Source organism: Genypterus blacodes, unplaced genomic scaffold (assembly GCF_046128005.1).
Source record: "Genypterus blacodes isolate CSIRO-AG114 ecotype Tasmania unplaced genomic scaffold, CSIRO-AGI_Gbla_v1 ptg000067l_1, whole genome shotgun sequence".
NCBI lineage: Eukaryota > Metazoa > Chordata > Actinopteri > Ophidiiformes > Ophidiidae > Genypterus > Genypterus blacodes.
In genome coordinates, this window is record NW_027466879.1 from 2,042,501 (window position 1) to 2,058,836 (window position 16,336).

General features: G+C 44.9%; 2 protein-coding genes across 4 annotated transcripts in view; one reads left to right on the top strand and one right to left on the bottom strand.

The window, feature by feature from the left end:
* Window positions 1-11,406, top strand: part of pde3b (phosphodiesterase 3B) — a 40,210-nt gene extending 28,804 nt beyond the window's left edge. Inside the window, exons 3-16 of the mRNA XM_076155837.1 lie at window positions 165-413; window positions 1,133-1,278; window positions 3,484-3,584; window positions 4,653-4,884; window positions 5,007-5,098; window positions 5,522-5,679; window positions 5,869-6,003; window positions 6,272-6,383; window positions 6,512-6,625; window positions 6,712-6,911; window positions 7,537-7,740; window positions 7,831-7,992; window positions 8,084-8,345; window positions 8,437-11,406. Of these exons, the coding sequence (XP_076011952.1) occupies window positions 165-413; window positions 1,133-1,278; window positions 3,484-3,584; window positions 4,653-4,884; window positions 5,007-5,098; window positions 5,522-5,679; window positions 5,869-6,003; window positions 6,272-6,383; window positions 6,512-6,625; window positions 6,712-6,911; window positions 7,537-7,740; window positions 7,831-7,992; window positions 8,084-8,345; window positions 8,437-8,651 (2,382 nt within the window). The 3' untranslated portion in view covers window positions 8,652-11,406. The remainder of the gene's footprint in view (window positions 1-164; window positions 414-1,132; window positions 1,279-3,483; window positions 3,585-4,652; window positions 4,885-5,006; window positions 5,099-5,521; window positions 5,680-5,868; window positions 6,004-6,271; window positions 6,384-6,511; window positions 6,626-6,711; window positions 6,912-7,536; window positions 7,741-7,830; window positions 7,993-8,083; window positions 8,346-8,436) is intronic.
* A 1,014-nt stretch (window positions 11,407-12,420) lies between these two features.
* Window positions 12,421-16,108, bottom strand: cyp2r1 (cytochrome P450, family 2, subfamily R, polypeptide 1). Of its 3 annotated transcripts, none has more exons than XM_076155264.1 (5): window positions 15,788-16,108; window positions 14,773-14,914; window positions 14,042-14,674; window positions 13,569-13,898; window positions 12,421-13,465 (listed from the first exon to the last, which is right to left on the bottom strand). In XM_076155264.1, the coding sequence occupies exons 1-5, from the start codon at window positions 16,022-16,024 to the stop codon at window positions 13,248-13,250; spliced, it is 1,560 nt and encodes a 519-aa protein (XP_076011379.1). In that variant the 5' UTR covers window positions 16,025-16,108; the 3' UTR covers window positions 12,421-13,247. The 3 variants fall into 3 exon arrangements, with proteins under 3 accessions (XP_076011379.1, XP_076011381.1, XP_076011380.1); XM_076155266.1 differs by lacking the exon at window positions 15,788-16,108 and adding an exon at window positions 15,545-15,758; XM_076155265.1 differs by lacking the exon at window positions 15,788-16,108 and adding an exon at window positions 15,099-15,336.
* Window positions 16,109-16,336: the final 228 nt, after the last annotated feature.

Below are 16,336 nucleotides of genomic sequence, written 5' to 3' on the forward strand. Positions count from 1 at the left end.
TTTCACCTTAAAAGTCAAGGGTTGGAACTTTTTGTCTCAGATCTTCTTTCCATTTTCTAAGATTTTGCACATCTTTGCATCTCATAGCTCTCTTTTGCTCTCCACCTGAAACATTCCAGACAATCTTATGTCTTAATAACCTGAATTGTGTGTGCGTACATCAGGGTGCAGTAAGTGGCAACGGCGTGGACCTTTCTGTCATCAACGAGGCCAGGAACCTGGTGTCAGACCTGCTGATGGACTCGTCTCTGCCGCCACACACCGTCTCCTCTCTGCGCAGCATCTCCAGCCTCATGGGGACGTTCTCGGGCTCTTGCCGCCCAAGGGTTAACCCCTTCACCCCTTTCCCAGGCTTCTACCCGTGTGACGAGGTGGACGACCCCGTAGAGAGGAGCGACAGGAAAACCATGAAGGTAGGTCGCAGTGTGATGTTGTGTCATAACCGTACAGAAACTTCAACTCAGGAGTATTAGAACACGTCCTTCAATAAGCACAAAGTTAATCCCATCACCTTAAAACTACTGAACAAATTTTCTTTTCTTAAATTTGGATTTTAGAAAACTTAATATAGGGCAAACTAATCACATAACATCAAAAAGCTTTTCTTGAGAGACATTCTATACTTCTGTAAAAGAATAAACCTATTGAATGGTTGACTGAAGGAAGGGCCATCAAATTCTAATTGAGGCTGAACATATTTTAATGACTATAATGTGCACTCGACTGGAAAATGAGATGATTTAGATGTTTTCAGTTGTAGATAGTGTGGGAAAGAGGAGTCAAACTTGGCCGCCTGAGACTCTGCTTGTCTGATTGTGACACCATAACCACAATGCAGCTCTGACGTCAGAGTCCACCACAGTGTGTGTGTGTGTGTGTGTGTGTGTGTGTGTGTGTGTGTGTGTGTGTGTGTGTGTGTGTGTGTGTGTGTGTGTGTGTGTGTGTCTTCCACTCAGTATGTTGAAATGCTCAACGAGTCGTCTACATTTGCTTAATAACGGTTCCCTATAATTCCGTCCATGTATATTTCTTATTCTTGATTTTGCCTTTGTACAGTAGAAACCTTATGTTCTAATGTGCATCTAAACCTGCTGTGTAACATCAATGTAGTGAGGTGCCCTCTCTCCATCAGGGTCTGAGCAGCAGGAACAGCCTCCCCACGCCTCAACCCAGGCGCAGCTCCACCTCCTCCTCCCCTTTCCCTCCTCTTGACCCTGCCTCCTCACGCTGGGAACGAAACAATGGCAAGAGACCCCACCCTGACCTCAACCTAACCAGGTAGCAACACAAACGTAATCTCATCTTCATGCAAAAACAAACTGTACGCTGCACAGACTTAGCTGGAGGAACAGATATTAGGATTCTCTTTCATCACACAAACACACGGTCACAACAACAATAACAACGTCTCAATGTGCTTGGTCCACACTTCAACTGGCCCCAGTTAAAATCTATCTGGGAGGACAAGGATAAAGAGATTCCCTCTCTTTGAATAGCAAAGTTTAATCTTCTAGGTGTATGTTGGAATGCAGGCAAATTGCAAAAAAGATTAATTAATATGTAAAGATACTGGAAGATGCAGTAATGACACTTTAATCCTGCAGACCAATAAGCAACACAACAGTTCACTAATGTAGAAGCAAGAAGCATATAGATGAGAATGCTGTATAGATGTTTGTATGTGACCATGAAATTTCATTTCAGTGTCTGGTGCTTCAGCCAGAATGGGATCGTGGCCGTAATAAATGTCTGAACTGATATCACAGAGTCAGACGTCACTCTGACAGTTAGTGAACGCGTCACTCTCTTATCGTTACTCCTTGTCACTTAGATGTCGAGCCCTTGAGATAACAGAGAGATTAAATGTCAGGTGACTCCATTTTAAGCCACAGCTGATTGTGGATGAGGTCTTAAAGAATCTAAACAACAAGTCCAATGCTTCACTGCTAAGCCTCAACTCCTGCTCACCCTCAGCTTAACCCTGACATTTGAGACATCTGATTCCCTTAATCGCAGTATAATTAAAGTCTTAACGCACATGTAAGCGTGACTTCTCTCCAACGTGACGCATGACATGCTATCCATTGTGTAGAGCGGTGACGCCAACAACAAAAGGGTGTGACACTTCACCAAGAATTTCCTTTGGTATGTTGTTACTGTATGCACTGTGTTGTTATCTAGCCGTGCTGTCTGTGGGCCTTTTCCCCTCAAGACAGGTCTGTGAACATGAAGTCACATTAATCATCAACAATGTATGACTCTTATACAATGTTAGGATGGACAACAGTTTTGTTCAGCCATTTTTGTTTGCCACATTCTCCATTATATCCCGAAATGTCCTCTTAGGTTCTTCACACACCTTCCTGTTAGCTCTCATAACTTCATCAGTCATCGGCCTTCAGCGAAAGTCAGTGAAAGCGCTGAGATGTCACCTGGAATCAACGTCCAGAGCGGTTGCGGTGTTTCCTTAACAAGCTCTGCCCACAACTTTCATGTTTCTCAAAAGAAGTGCCGCCAAGACAGAAACAACAAATAGCGTTGTTGACAGTGTTGACACAATCTTGGCGGCTGTACCGTGAAGGAAGCTTAACAGACCTCGGCCCTGTTTGCCTTATCTTAGTCAAGCTTAGTCGGTTTATTGTCATCAGGATTAATCTGTATCCCGATGATGGTAATCAACACACTTTGTTAACTCCGGCTTTCTTAATGCAGCGGCGTGCTCGCTCCTATAAAAGAGAGCGTGTGCGCAAAGACGAGCCAAAGGGAACAAGATGGAACAGTCAGGTGCAGCATATTTCATGTCAGAGGAGCAAAGATGATATAAGAGGCGTAGGAAGAATATAAACCTGTAAGGCAACACCACTGCTGCAAATAATGTCAGAGTGGAATGCTAACCTGTGTAAATGCGTAAGTTAATACACGTAATACACTCAATTATCTTATTACACAATGCACTCTGCTCCTCACCCGCCCTACTGACAGACCACCTAACCGTATGTGACACTATTTTCTAAAGGTGTTGCTCGGTCCTCAATATTTCAGCCAGACTGAGCTTCAACATAACCTGCTCCGTACCAGGTCAGCCCAGGAGCACAAGTTACCGTGGCAACAGACCATGATCACAAATGAATCTTACTTAATCCTGAAGTTAGCCTGCTAACCCCTCATCCAGGCCCCTGGTCTTCAGTCAGTCAATCCAAAACACAGCAATGTTGACTGAACTAGCAAATCAACTTGTAGTTTCTATATTTCTCCACAGGATGGCGGTAGAAGTCTTAGCTTTACAGGCTTCAGAAGCTTTATTTAGTTGAGGCTCGTGATGTTGATGAGTGGTTTTGGCTTTTACTTAAGTGCTCATACGCAAATCCAAGTGAGGTATGATTAGAGTGAGGTATGATTAGAATGAAGTCATACAGGAAACTCTGCCTCAAGTTGAGTTGCCTGAGGTTACGATGTTGAACCTGTGATCATTTTGTGCTTCAGCTCAGGTCTGTCCAACGGGCCCAATCCAAACCTGCTCACCATTCCTAAGCAGAGGTCGTCCTCTGTCACCCTCACCTACCACGCAGGAACCAGGAGAGCAGGTGAGACTTTTCCTCCAGCTGCTGCTTCTGACTGGCTGTTCGACCTTTGACTGAATCTCCCCTCAATTTCAGCAGAGAACATTAATGAATGAGAAGATCTGTGACTCGGTGGACAAAACAGGAGGGAAGAGTAGAAAGATACTCATCTATGTTATGTACAGTGACCACAAAACTGCCATCACATATTGTTCCTCCATGAGCTTCATCGCCATAAAAATCCATTAAACATCACACAATACATGATCCAAGAAGTTTGCTATGGATGTTCAATCACTGTACTTGGTACATTATTTTGGGGACTTCCCTTTTTGCCTTCTCCTGCCACCATCAGACCCAAATGTCAAATTGCCCACGAGACATTACATAATCTAATAGGCACAATAGGCCCTTTGTTTACCAGCGGCCGAAACTTGGTACAGACAAGTGTAAGTGATGATTGGTTGTATGTTATTACGTCTGTATGTCTTTAATATGTCCGTATTTGTAAAGAATGTTCTCTGCCAACTGGTTTGTACAGTTCCTCCCTATTTGAACACTAGCTGTGTCTCAGAGGGACGTGTGTGCACATCACATTGCTGTGGCTCCTCTTTGATGCAGCTTGTGCATTCACACAGCAATTAAAATCACAAAGGACGAGTGAGTTTTGTCCTCTGATGAAGCCGCTCAGTACAGCTTCATCCATTCATGACGTCGCCGCACACTTTCTTTCATGAGGGACTTTTATTTGATAGAATTGGGAATGAAATGAATTTCATGAATATTTTTGTGGCACCTGTGAAGTCTGACAGCGACACGTCCTTTGTGTTAAATGCAAAAATGAACTGTGGTCATCGCTACAGCTTTGAGTCCAGACCAAATGAGATTCATAAACTCAGAGATGCTGACGTGTGTGGTATTAAAATGGTAAATAAAGGACCAAATAATCATAATATATTAAAGCAGCAGTGCAGCCTCCTAAGATTGTTCCAGTTTGTCTTTAGCCAAGATCCTTCATGAGGCAAAAGTACGAATGATGGTTAGACTTGCTGTTCAAGCGTTGACTGAGTCTCGCCTCCTTTATTCATTCAGGCGCTTCACCCAGCCTGAGCCCAGTGACCTCGCCAACCCACAGTCTTCCTTCGTTAGGCACGGGCTCTTCGTTGTGCCTCGTCACCCGATCGCCCGTGGAGTTCCCCGACACGGCGGACTTCCTGACGAAGCCGAGCGTCAACCTGAACCTGCACAAGCCTTTGGGCTACACCCTCAGCTCGCCTGACTTCCAGCAGGCCTTCCGTGGCTCGGGCGCCTCGCTGTGCACCAGGTGAAGCCTCACACGCACAGAGCAGCAGTTACCAGCGCACTGCACATGACCTCCGCTCTAAATGGAGCCCATCTGTTCTCCTTATGCTGAAACCTGATCACATATTCGCTTTTCTGTTCCAGCTGTGGTCGTCAGGTGGTGAAGGGAGTTTCTAGTGGTGACGCGGGAGAATTTCCTCAGCCGTTTACCACTGAGGCTCAGCGCAGACGCTCAGGTACAAAACAGAGCAGAAGAGACCCTTTATTTATCTGCTCAAACTATTTATCCATTTAAAATGATGAAATAACATGTAAAGAGCAGCGGCAGACGATCTCTTCTAGTGATGTCAGCGCCCTCTGCTGGACATTAAGAGTAATGCAAATAATCCAAATAACAAATTTACACAGATCTCAAATATTATAATATTTATAATATTTTTCTGTAATTTATTTTATTTGCCATTTTATCATTAATTTTTACAATATTAAATTAAAATAAAGGTTTTAATGTAAACATGAGTGGAAATAGATGAACATACTGCATACATTCTCCATCGAGGTTATAATTACTTGGTGCAGATTTGATGAAGCTGAAGGTTTACACATGTGAGAGCACACACACGCACCTTGACGGCACACTGTGGTGTGTGTTTCCACAGCAGCTGAAGGGCTGGAGTTCACAGGAGAGCCTCTGATCAGGGAGGAGAGCGTGGAGGCGGACGTGTCGGGGGAGAGGAGGCCCGACGCCGGAGGGCAGCAGGCGGAGGAAGAGGAGGAGAAGAGCTCAAGCACAGACCAGCAGACTCAGGAATCAGAGGTGCATTTGATCAGAGCTCTTCAACATTGGTTACATGCCTTCATCATTGCTGTTGGAAATAAACCCAAACCATTTTATTTATTTAGGAATTGAAGCTCTTTTTCATGCCTTTTCCAGCCAGCAAACCACTTCTGTTGTTTAAATCTATCTGAATGCACCCGACTGACATGAGTTGTTGTTTCTCTCCAGGGTGAGCAGGAGTTCAAACTTGATCCGATGCTGGAGGATCAGGAGGCTCTCATGGAGAGGATGAACACCTGGAACTTCCAGATCTTTGACCTGGTGGACAAAACAGGAGGGAAGAGTGGAAGGATTCTCAGCTATGTAAGTACAGTGACCAGAAAACTGACTCTAGGGGATTCAGTGCCATAAAACTCACATCACACAATAACAATACATGATAATGGAAACAATGGATATAATAACTCGTGCATTGATATCCAAAGAGTTTGCTGTGGATGTTCAATGTCTCTACTTGATTCGTTATTTTGGTGACAGTTTGAAAATGTGTTTTAATTCAATTCTTGTGTTCCCTTCTTCTTGTTCCACTAAACCTCAGTGTTTCCTCTGGTTGTGTTTTCTGTTTTTCCAGGTGACATACACTCTTTTCCAGGATACGTGTCTGTTTGAAATCTTCAAGATCCCCGTGAGAGAGTTCATGATGTACTTCTGTGCTCTGGAAAACGGCTACAGGGACATTCCCTGTGAGTGTTACACTGGGTTTTCCTCTAGTTGTGTGTCAAGCTCTTGTTGGCTAAAAAGATGTATCTAACATTTACTGATTTTAAATACTGGAGTGACACTTTCACATTGATGCCTGTGCATTCATCAGATCATAACAGAGTCCATGCTACTGATGTGCTCCATGCTGTCTGGTACCTGACCACTCGGCCAATTCCTGGGTTCCAGCAGATCCACAATGAGCATGTGACAGGAAGTGACACAGGTAAGCCTGTGTGACTTTAACAGCACAGCACTCCTGATCTTTCATTGCTGTAGCATTTAATGGCCCTATGTGCTGTTGTGTGCCAGATTCAGATAGTGGGATCTCATCAGGCAGGACATCCTACGCCTCCTCCAAGAGCTCCTCCATTTCTGATGACAGTTATGGCTGCCTGGCGTGGAACATACCTGCCCTGGAGCTCATGGCCCTTTATGTAGCAGCCGCAATGCACGACTATGACCATCCCGGTCGCACAAACGCCTTTCTAGTAGCCACTAATGCACCTCAGGTAACCCACAACACTCAGCAATACCTGGTAATGCTGCACATGAAGTGAAAAGTGTCCTGTCACAGTCGGTCCACTGTGTTTCTAATGTTTGTTCCACTTCCTTAAACACAAACAAGGGAGACAGAATATTAGGAACTGCAGTATCCAGAAGGTTGTGATCCTTTTATCTTTTATTTGTCTGCTTGAAGCATATGAAGCTTCTCCTGCTGCGTTTTCTCGATTAAACCCAGAGCAGGATCCTCTGTGTGGTCAGTCAGGTATGAGGGGTTAAAAGATCAACTGTATGGCCCTGTTTAAATATTGTGTTTTCACAACCTGGCGGGCGATAGCGCTGATATGGTGTGGTGTTTTGCAAGTCCCAGGAAAGGGGGTTAAAAGAAAGGAGAGGGAACCCTGAACTTATTGATTATCAATAACGTTGACAGCCGTCTGTGAAATGGCTTTTTTTAGCCCCGTCTCCTGTGTGAGCTGATGTCCCAATACCTTCTCTAAACCAGCTTTTTCACACTGCCTTGCATCAATTTAATGATCAAATCCCCTCCTGTCTCAAGGGGCGATCGCTTGCTATCTCTGCCTTTTGAAACGGCGTGACATTTGACACTTCTCCCTGTTGTTTCCGGTGCAGGCGGTGCTGTACAACGACCGCTCGGTGTTGGAGAACCATCACGCTGCGTCGGCCTGGAACCTGTTCCTGTCCCAGCCCGAGTTCAACTTCCTGGCCAACCTGGATCATGTGGAGTTTAAGCGTTTCCGCTTCCTTGTCATCGAGGCCATACTAGCCACCGACCTCAAGAAGCACTTTGACTTCCTGGCTGAGTTCAATTCCAAGGTGCGAGAGGAAGAATCCCTGAGAGATTACAGATAAGGATATATAGCTGTCTGGTTTATTGATCGATCTTTCCTGTCTTTGTGTGAGCAGGTGAATGATGTGAACAGCCCAGGGATTGATTGGACCAATGAGAACGACAGACTGCTGGTTTGCCAAGTGTGTATTAAACTGGCGGATATCAATGGACCAGCCAAAGTGCGCGACCTGCACCTGAAGTGGACGGGAGGCATTGTTAATGAGTTTTATGAGCAGGTACAGCCAGGGATGATGGGATGTTTCAAGCAATACGAGCACATCAGTATCTGCAGTATTTGAACTGATGTCTTTTCTGTCTGTCCCACAGGGAGACGAGGAAGCTAGACTGGGATTACCCGTCAGCCCCTTCATGGACCGCTCCTCTCCACAGCTGGCCAAGCTGCAGGAGTCCTTCATCACACATATCGTCGGGCCGCTTTGTAACTCCTATGACGCCGCAGGCCTACTTCCTGGTTACTGGATCAACGATGAGCCACTGGATGAGGAGGATGAGGAGGGCCAGGTGGACACAGACACTGATGATGATGATGATGATGATGATGATGAAATTGAGGACGATTTAGCTCCAAGTAAGCTTAGACCACAGGATCAGTTGTTTGTAGGTTTGATGACCTATGTTTTTGACCTGCTGCTGTAAAACCTTCCTTTTGTTTATTGCAGAACGGAGGAAGGGGCGTCGCAGGTTGTTCTGCAGCATCATGCAGCACCTGACAGAAAACCACAAGGTGTGGAAGAAGGTCATCGAGGAGGAGGAGAAGAGCAAAGAGTCGGGCAAACAGCAGCAGCCTGACAGCCTGCCAGCCAGCCTGCCCACCTCCCCGTCAGACGATATTCAGGTCATCCAGGAGGAAGAGGAGGGAGAGGAGCGTCAGTAGCAGGAGGAGGAGGACGGAGGAAAGAAGACGGATGCTTGGTATGAAGAGAGGCAGGAAGGAGACGAGTCCCTCAACCCCCTGCCTTTGACCCGCTTTAACTGACACGAATGGAGAGAAACACACAAGACTATTGACAAATGCACATAAAATGCATTTTTCACCCTCCCTCCCTCCCTCACACACACACACACACATACACACACACACAAACAAGATTCACTGTGCTGACACTCAGATGCTAAAGCAGTCACATTGTTTTTGGAGAATCAAAAAAAGGCCTTACTACTGTGAGCGGATCCTTGCTGCAACGGTGGGAGCCCAACTCCTATGCACTTTCACCCCACGGAGAGTCGAGCGCACGCGGATAAAAATAAAAAAGCACCGGGACTGAGTCAGAGGAAGAGGAAGATGAGGAGGAGGGTGCAGAAGAGGAGCAGAGAGGCATCCACAGCCCTCCACGGAGACCCCGGCTGCGATGCTGCCTTGAATGCAAAGCGCTCACTCCTCCCTTAGGTACAAAACGAAAGAAACCCGTCTTATTGAGAGCGGATAAAAAGGTAGAGGAGAACGTTGAGCGGCATCGCGGAAACGATTGACACCCTTTACCAAAGTGAACAGCCGAAACACGGAAAGACAAAGAGACTGAGAGCTTGTCAGCCTCCACGTCAGGTATCTTCTTGAATTATGTATCAAATGTGCCTGTCTGAACCTTTTACTGAGTCACATGTTGGCCCAGAGCCTCTGGCGTGTGTGTGTGTGTGTGTACTTCTCTCCCTTTGCTGGTGACACGAAAACACTGTATCAGACTCAGTCACAGAGACATTACTGAAATGTTGACTGATGATTAGCATTATACCTGCATCATTTTGGATGCTTTTATTCATGTGTACCACCCGTCTGTCTGTCTGTCTGTCCGTCTGTCTGTCTGTTTGTGTCCGTCTGTCTGTTTTTTCTTTGACTCTCCATGCTTGGTTTTTGTTTGTGTGTGCAAAATTTTTTGGGGGGGAATGTGATCGAGAGAGTGAATGGGAGAAAGAGAGCACATTTGTAATTATTTTAGGATGTAATTTGTGCGTATGTTTGTGCGTCTTTGGTTTCTAATCAGTGAAATGTCCTCTGGTGTTTAACGTGTCGCATTCAGATCAGGAGTGCCGTCTCAATGAAGGGATTCTTCACTTTGGTTTCGATTAGAAGTGTTTGTTTTATAAGGTTACTCAGGATTCACGCGGAGTTGAATAATTATTTTGCAAGAATTTTATGTCATTACTGTCAAACACACGTTGGGAATGACGGAAGTTAAAAAATCTGGTCGACTGAAGCAGTTTGCAATCTTTTAATGAACAACTTCAAATTCCAAGCAATCCAGATCCTCTGTGACAGAGCGACGTGTGTGTGTGTGTGTGTGTGTGTGTGTGCGGCCCGTCTGCCATTCTGAAACTATATTTGCATAACCTTTTAGCGACCTCACTGGAGAAACGATCGTGCCGATTGTCAGACTGCAGATGACATGTAATGCAGCAACGCAGCATATTGTACAATTTCAGTTCCTGTAACAGTCAATTGGATTTGACCAAATTCACTGTTTGTTTTAGACAAACACTACAATAGTTTGCATCCGTGCCCACCTCTTATTCTGATTTTTGTTTTTGCCAAACCCATACCTTGGCCAGTGTGTAAAGAAGGGATCCAGGGTTTTGTTTTTATTTATACAGTATATATATATATATATATATATATATATATATGTTTATATATATGTATACTTTATGAAGTATCATGGGGCAAGAAAAAGGAATAGTTCTCTATTTTTGTCTCTAAGCTCTTGGTATTCCATTATAATAAGACATTTTCTGAAAGGCAAGGCAGCATTACTGTCTGCTTCCTTTATCACCTTATTCAATCATAAACCCTGGAGGAAACGTTAAGCAGTGTAAATCGAGATATAGTAATATTTAAAGACAAAAAAATAGATCTAGGTGTGCACATTTTAATACCAAACAAGTGTTTAGCCGCTGTACAAAAGAGTATGTGCATATAAATATATATATTTTTTAAATAATCAAATGAATGCATCTGTTTTCTACATGCAGCTGACATATTGTACATTGAGATCCTGTAATTACCACATTTTGTTTCCAGAGTTTTTATCTACTATTTACAGGTGTGGAACTGTGGGGTTTTGTGTTTTATTTTTATTTTTCACTTGGTTTCAGCCTCTCCCTGTTCTGTATCATAACCACTCATGTATTCTTCATTATCCTCTGTCACCGTTGTCTCAGTCGACCCTAAATGAGTGCCAAACTAAAAATCCACTTCGTTTGTTTGGGCTGTGAGATGCTGATTGGCAAACTGGGCTCTAGAACGGAAGAACGCACAGAGTCAAATATTCCACTGGGCTCACAGTGAGAGGCAGCAGCAGTCTGGTGTGTGTGTGTGTGTGTGACTCAGAGGTCAGAGCCATATTCACTCTGACGGCTCTGTCGTCAGCTGTTTCACACGGACCCGTCCTGGATCATAAAGCTTTCTCCCCGACATATTCTGGCTCATTAAGTTGTAAAAGCGGCGAGATTGTTGGCTTCTCACTGTGTCGTCTCCACAGCGTCCTCTGATGTTTGTGCCATAAATGCATCTATGAATGGTTGTTACCCTTATGTAGCAGTGCATTTGTCTAATGTAACCATTCACCCTTATCTACATGTGTGGGGACAACTGATTTTGTTGTTATTTATAGTCGTCATAAAACACCATCCCTTAAGTATCTGCTGTTTTCATTGATTTGTATCTGTGTGTGTGTGTGTGTGTGTATGTGCATTATATTTTGAACACTCAGTATGCTTACATGCACGTTAAAACTTTGATTAAAATGCAATTAAGGTATAATCAGGCGTGTAAACATCTTAGTTGGAGTGAGCCACATCAGCATGCATTCACTAGGAATCCTTTATCTCAACCCCAGTGTGGGGAAGTAATCTGGAGTATTAAGTGCATGTAAACGTAGGGACTGACTTTGTCCCTGTTACTCCAAGTTAGTTGATAGATGAACTTCAGCTGTGACATTGGCTAAAAGTAACAGCAGGAAGTACATGGTCAGTATTTGCAGCATGACAGGACGGTACATGAACTCCAGACAACAAACTTTCAGAAGGTGCAGAAGGAAACTAAGAAAGTGGTTGGTTGTCTTGACTTTTAACTCTACTTTGATTCCAGTGACTTGCCATTCACTTGCACTAGAGCCTCCGGACTTGACACTTTCCCCAAATTGCACAAATTAGAAGTACTTTTACACAATTTGAGCCCTTGAGGGAAACTACAGATCTAAGACAGATCTACACGAGGCCTTTCTCTCACACTTTTAAGCTGTAGGGCAATAATCTTAATAACTTTCATTGTGCCTTCGCTTTCCTCACATCTTTGTGTATTTCTAAGAAGATCTGGGCATTAATAAATCCAGGTTTTAAAAAGTATCCAGGATTTATTGACATCAAATTATGTTGGCTTATTGCAACTTGAGACTCAAATGTTTGGACTTGTTTACTTGCCTGTGTTGATGTGGAAACTGACTCAGTGTTTGACAGCCAAGACTTCACACTGACTTGTGACTTGCAAAACAATCAGTTTGTGACCATGTTGGGTATTCAGAATCAGCGTGTTGCTATAGTGACATAGATATCAATATATATAATATATAAGTAGAGGGTAAAAGTATTGAAGACCAGGTATTTCTTTTAAGTTTTTTTTCTTTTTTTGCAGTAGTTAAAATAAAACAATCTTTAGTTTCAATAGCTTAACATTTAATACATCTTACAGCACCAGTATGGCAAAAAACACCAAAAAGAAATCTTCAGGAATATTACCTTCACACTAAACTTCCTACTTTCTTAGTGCTGACCTTTTAGCAAACAGCACGTTTCTAGAAATCCACCAGGGTTGCAGTTGCCTTCCGAGAGAACGATTTTCCGTACAGCGCCATCCCTGGAGACGGGGTCAGAGTCAGTCCACATGACGTAAATGGTGGCCCAAGTCCAGCTCCAACACACATTGTACGAAACTTTCTTGGAAAAGTCTGTGCACCACATGTATGAATCAGTGCTCTCATTTATCTGACCTGAAGCAGAGGAGACGGGGCTATGAACCATAAGAGGTGTACTTACTATCAATCATTGACGCATACATAACCCATCACAGTCGCACCAGGGTTCATAGACTTTGCGTTTTCCAAGCTCAGCAACTCTGAGCTTCGAATAACTCAGTCACACGCTCGTTTCCAGGATGTCTCACTGGACTCCGGCCTGACGCTCGCTGCCTCTCCTGCTGCTTTTGTGCAAAAAATGCATATTGCTTTGTAAAAAACAATTCTTTTGCAATTGTATTGATTGGCTCACATTGCAGGATAGAAACCCAACTGTCTCACCCAGAGTCTTTGGGAACACTTAAGTGCACCTTGGAAATGCTAGAATGCCTCAGAATGACGAATACACAATAATCCACAGTGATGCATTCGTTGCATCTGTGCCATGTGGTTGCATTCTTCAGCATAACACCAGAATTAAGACTCGGGAGGTTGCACATGCAGTAATAAATATACAGTTTGCGTTTCTACTTCTCGTAAGGAGTGCTTGCAGAGTTCGGAACTTTCTGCTGCCTGCGGATGGCGCAGATGGCGTACGGCTTGGGCTGTAAGGTCATGCCCAGTTTGGGAGTGAGAGAGGGAACGGCTCCGGGAGGAAACTGCAGATGGAACCTCTGTAGCATTGTGGTGAAAAAGAGGAACATCTCCATCCGAGCTAGTTGTTCACCCAGGCATTGGCGTCTCCCTGTAAAAGGTAACAGCTTTGATTTAGATTCTCTTAGACGAGAGTGCACTGCAATCCAACATTATCTGGATGAGGAAAACAGAAGGTTATGTGAGAGACTAACCCAGAGAGAAAGGCAGGAAGGCTTCACGTCTTACAAAGTTGCCATTGCTGTCCAGAAACCTCTGCGGTGAGAAAACACCCGGATCGTTCCAGTACTTCTCATCAAAGTGCACAGAGTAAAGGTTCGTGATCACCAAGGTGCCTTTGGGGATCGTATACCCGTTGACGTTTGCATCCTGGGAGGTGGCGCGGAAGATACCCAGGGGAACGATGTTGCAGAAGCGCAGGATTTCATGCAAAACAGCCTCCACATAGGGCATCTTCTGCTTGTCTTCCAATGTGGGGGCCCTCCCATTGGCCAGCACACTGTCAATCTCCTTGTGCACTCGCTCTAGAAGGAGGAAACAGACATATCAGCCAGTGGTTCATAAGGAATATTACTTCTCTACAATACAGGAGCTAAATCAGTGCAGAAATAGATTTGTTATATATGTTTCATGTAACTGTAGTCTGTTGGAAACTTCAGTAACTGACCTTGTATGTTGGGGAAGAGCGCCATGTACAACATTGCCCAGCGCAGTGTGTTTGTCGTGGTCTCTGTGCCTGCAATGATGAGCTCGCCCACTGAGTAGATGAGGTTCTCATAGGAGTAAGAGGTATTGGGGTTCCCTGCGTTCTGCTCCAACTCATCCAAATATGCATCGACGTAGTGGCGCGGCGCTTGTGGCACCCGGCCCTGTGAGAACGTGTTGATAGCCTGCAGCAGGAAGTCGTAAACCTCAGCAGCGTTGCGGAAAAGTTTCTGGTGTTTTCCAAAGGGAACGTACTCCATCCAGGGGAAGGCGTTGTAGAGGAAGGCCCAGCCGCTCACCGCCAGCTCCACGTTCTCACTGAAGAGCTCGATCATGTGCTGGAAGTTGTGGTCGTCGTAAGTAAAGCGTTGGCCAAAGATGATCAGGTTGGTGATGTTGGACACCGCGTTGGTGACCAGGTGTTTGGGGTTGAAGGGTTTCCCCTTGTGCTCATCCATGGCGTCAACAAAGAACATGCACTCCTCTGAGATCCTTCTCTCAAACAGCCTCTGGCCACTGCCAAAGTAACGGAAAGAGTTGCATGCCAGTTTGCGATGTTCAATCCAGCCTTGGCCATATTTACAGTTCAGAAGTCCTTTGGAAGGAAGAAAACCGGAGAAGGTTAATTGAATCATTCAGAATCACACAAGCAAGAGAAAGAGTGAAAGAGAACAATAAGGAACACAATCTTACCGCCCATTTTGGTCATTTTCTTAAATAAAGGCAGGGAGGGCCGATCAGCAAAGACCTCACTCTGATGGTAAAGACATTCCCTCACACTGTCGTACCCATTCAACACCACAGTCAAGATGCCTCCAAGGTCAATACTGAAGATCTGAAAGATGCACACACACACACACAGATGTAAGTGACTGCAGTATTCACATAACTTACACTAACTTCTGTTCCTTGCACAGTTTTCGAACGTAAGTAAGTTGTTGGCAGGAAAGGTTGTGCAAGTCTCAAGGTCTCGGCCCTCCAGTCCCAAGTCATGACAGGCAAGTGAAATCAATACCGACACGTCTGGAGTCACAGGTGTTGACCTTTCTGTCCTCTAATACAGTTGGAGGCTGCAGTGCGCAGTCCTGTGAGACTGTGAGAGTTTGGGTGTGTTTGTGTGTCTCTGCGTCAAAGGCCCACATGAGACGTCATAGGACCGGTTTACAGGTATGACTGCAGCACAATGTCAACAAACAAACACACAAACACACAAACACACCCCAGCTGTCTTGTGTTGAAAAAAGAGTGTGCAAGACTAAAAAAAAGAGAAAACCAAGAGAAATGGAAGCAGTTAACAATCAGAAACACTAGAGGGCTCCAAAAAATGATATAGTGCGGCTTTAAATATAATAGTTGACTTAATAAGAAGTTCTTTCATTAATGATAGTAATAATAATAATAACATTTGAATAACTGTAAACTTGAGAAAAGTATGAAGTGAATCCAAATCCAAGTGAAGTCCCACCTCGTGCTTTGCTGGTGTCAAAGTCAAAGTCGAGTCTTTTTTTGATCATGTCTCAAGTCTCCACATGCGTGACGTCATACATCTTAAAGAAGAAGCGTTGATTTCAGGGAGACGCTGCTGCACAAGAACTTTATCTCTCTCTCATACACGTGCACGCACACACACGCACACACACACGCGCGCGCGCGTGCGCGCACACACACACACACACACACACGCACACACACAATCAGGAGTCATTACCTGCCCGTGCACTTCACTCTGCTTCTTGAGGAAGACGTGCGGCTCGGTGGCCAGAGACAGAATGTTCCCTATGACGGGGATGGGGGACGGACCGGGGGGGAAACCCGGGGGTCTCCTCTGCTTGACCAGCTGCCGCACCAGCAGCAGGGCGAGGAAGGTGAAGAGCAGGAAGGCGAGAGCGGGGGCCGCCTGGACGGAGGACACCGACGCCAGGGACGGAGACTTAATTGAAACCATGTCTGCTGAAGTGAACCTCTGCTCCCCGCTGCAGCGCTCAGCTCGCCTGGCTTCAGCTTTACCTCAAAGGAACTGCGGCTCATATGTATCATCTTGCACGTTTTCTATCCCCCGCCTCTAAGGCTAAGATTGGCCAGAAAGTCAGAGTCAACTGTCTGTGAACTTTGTTCCGCGTCTGATCAATAATCCGGGTAATTCTGCGGATTGGTGGGTGCACTTTTTTAAAGCGCCGTTTATTAATCCAGCAGCGCTATTAAACATGCAAATCCACGTTTGGAGTTGGTGAGCAAACCGGAGACATGCACTTCATTA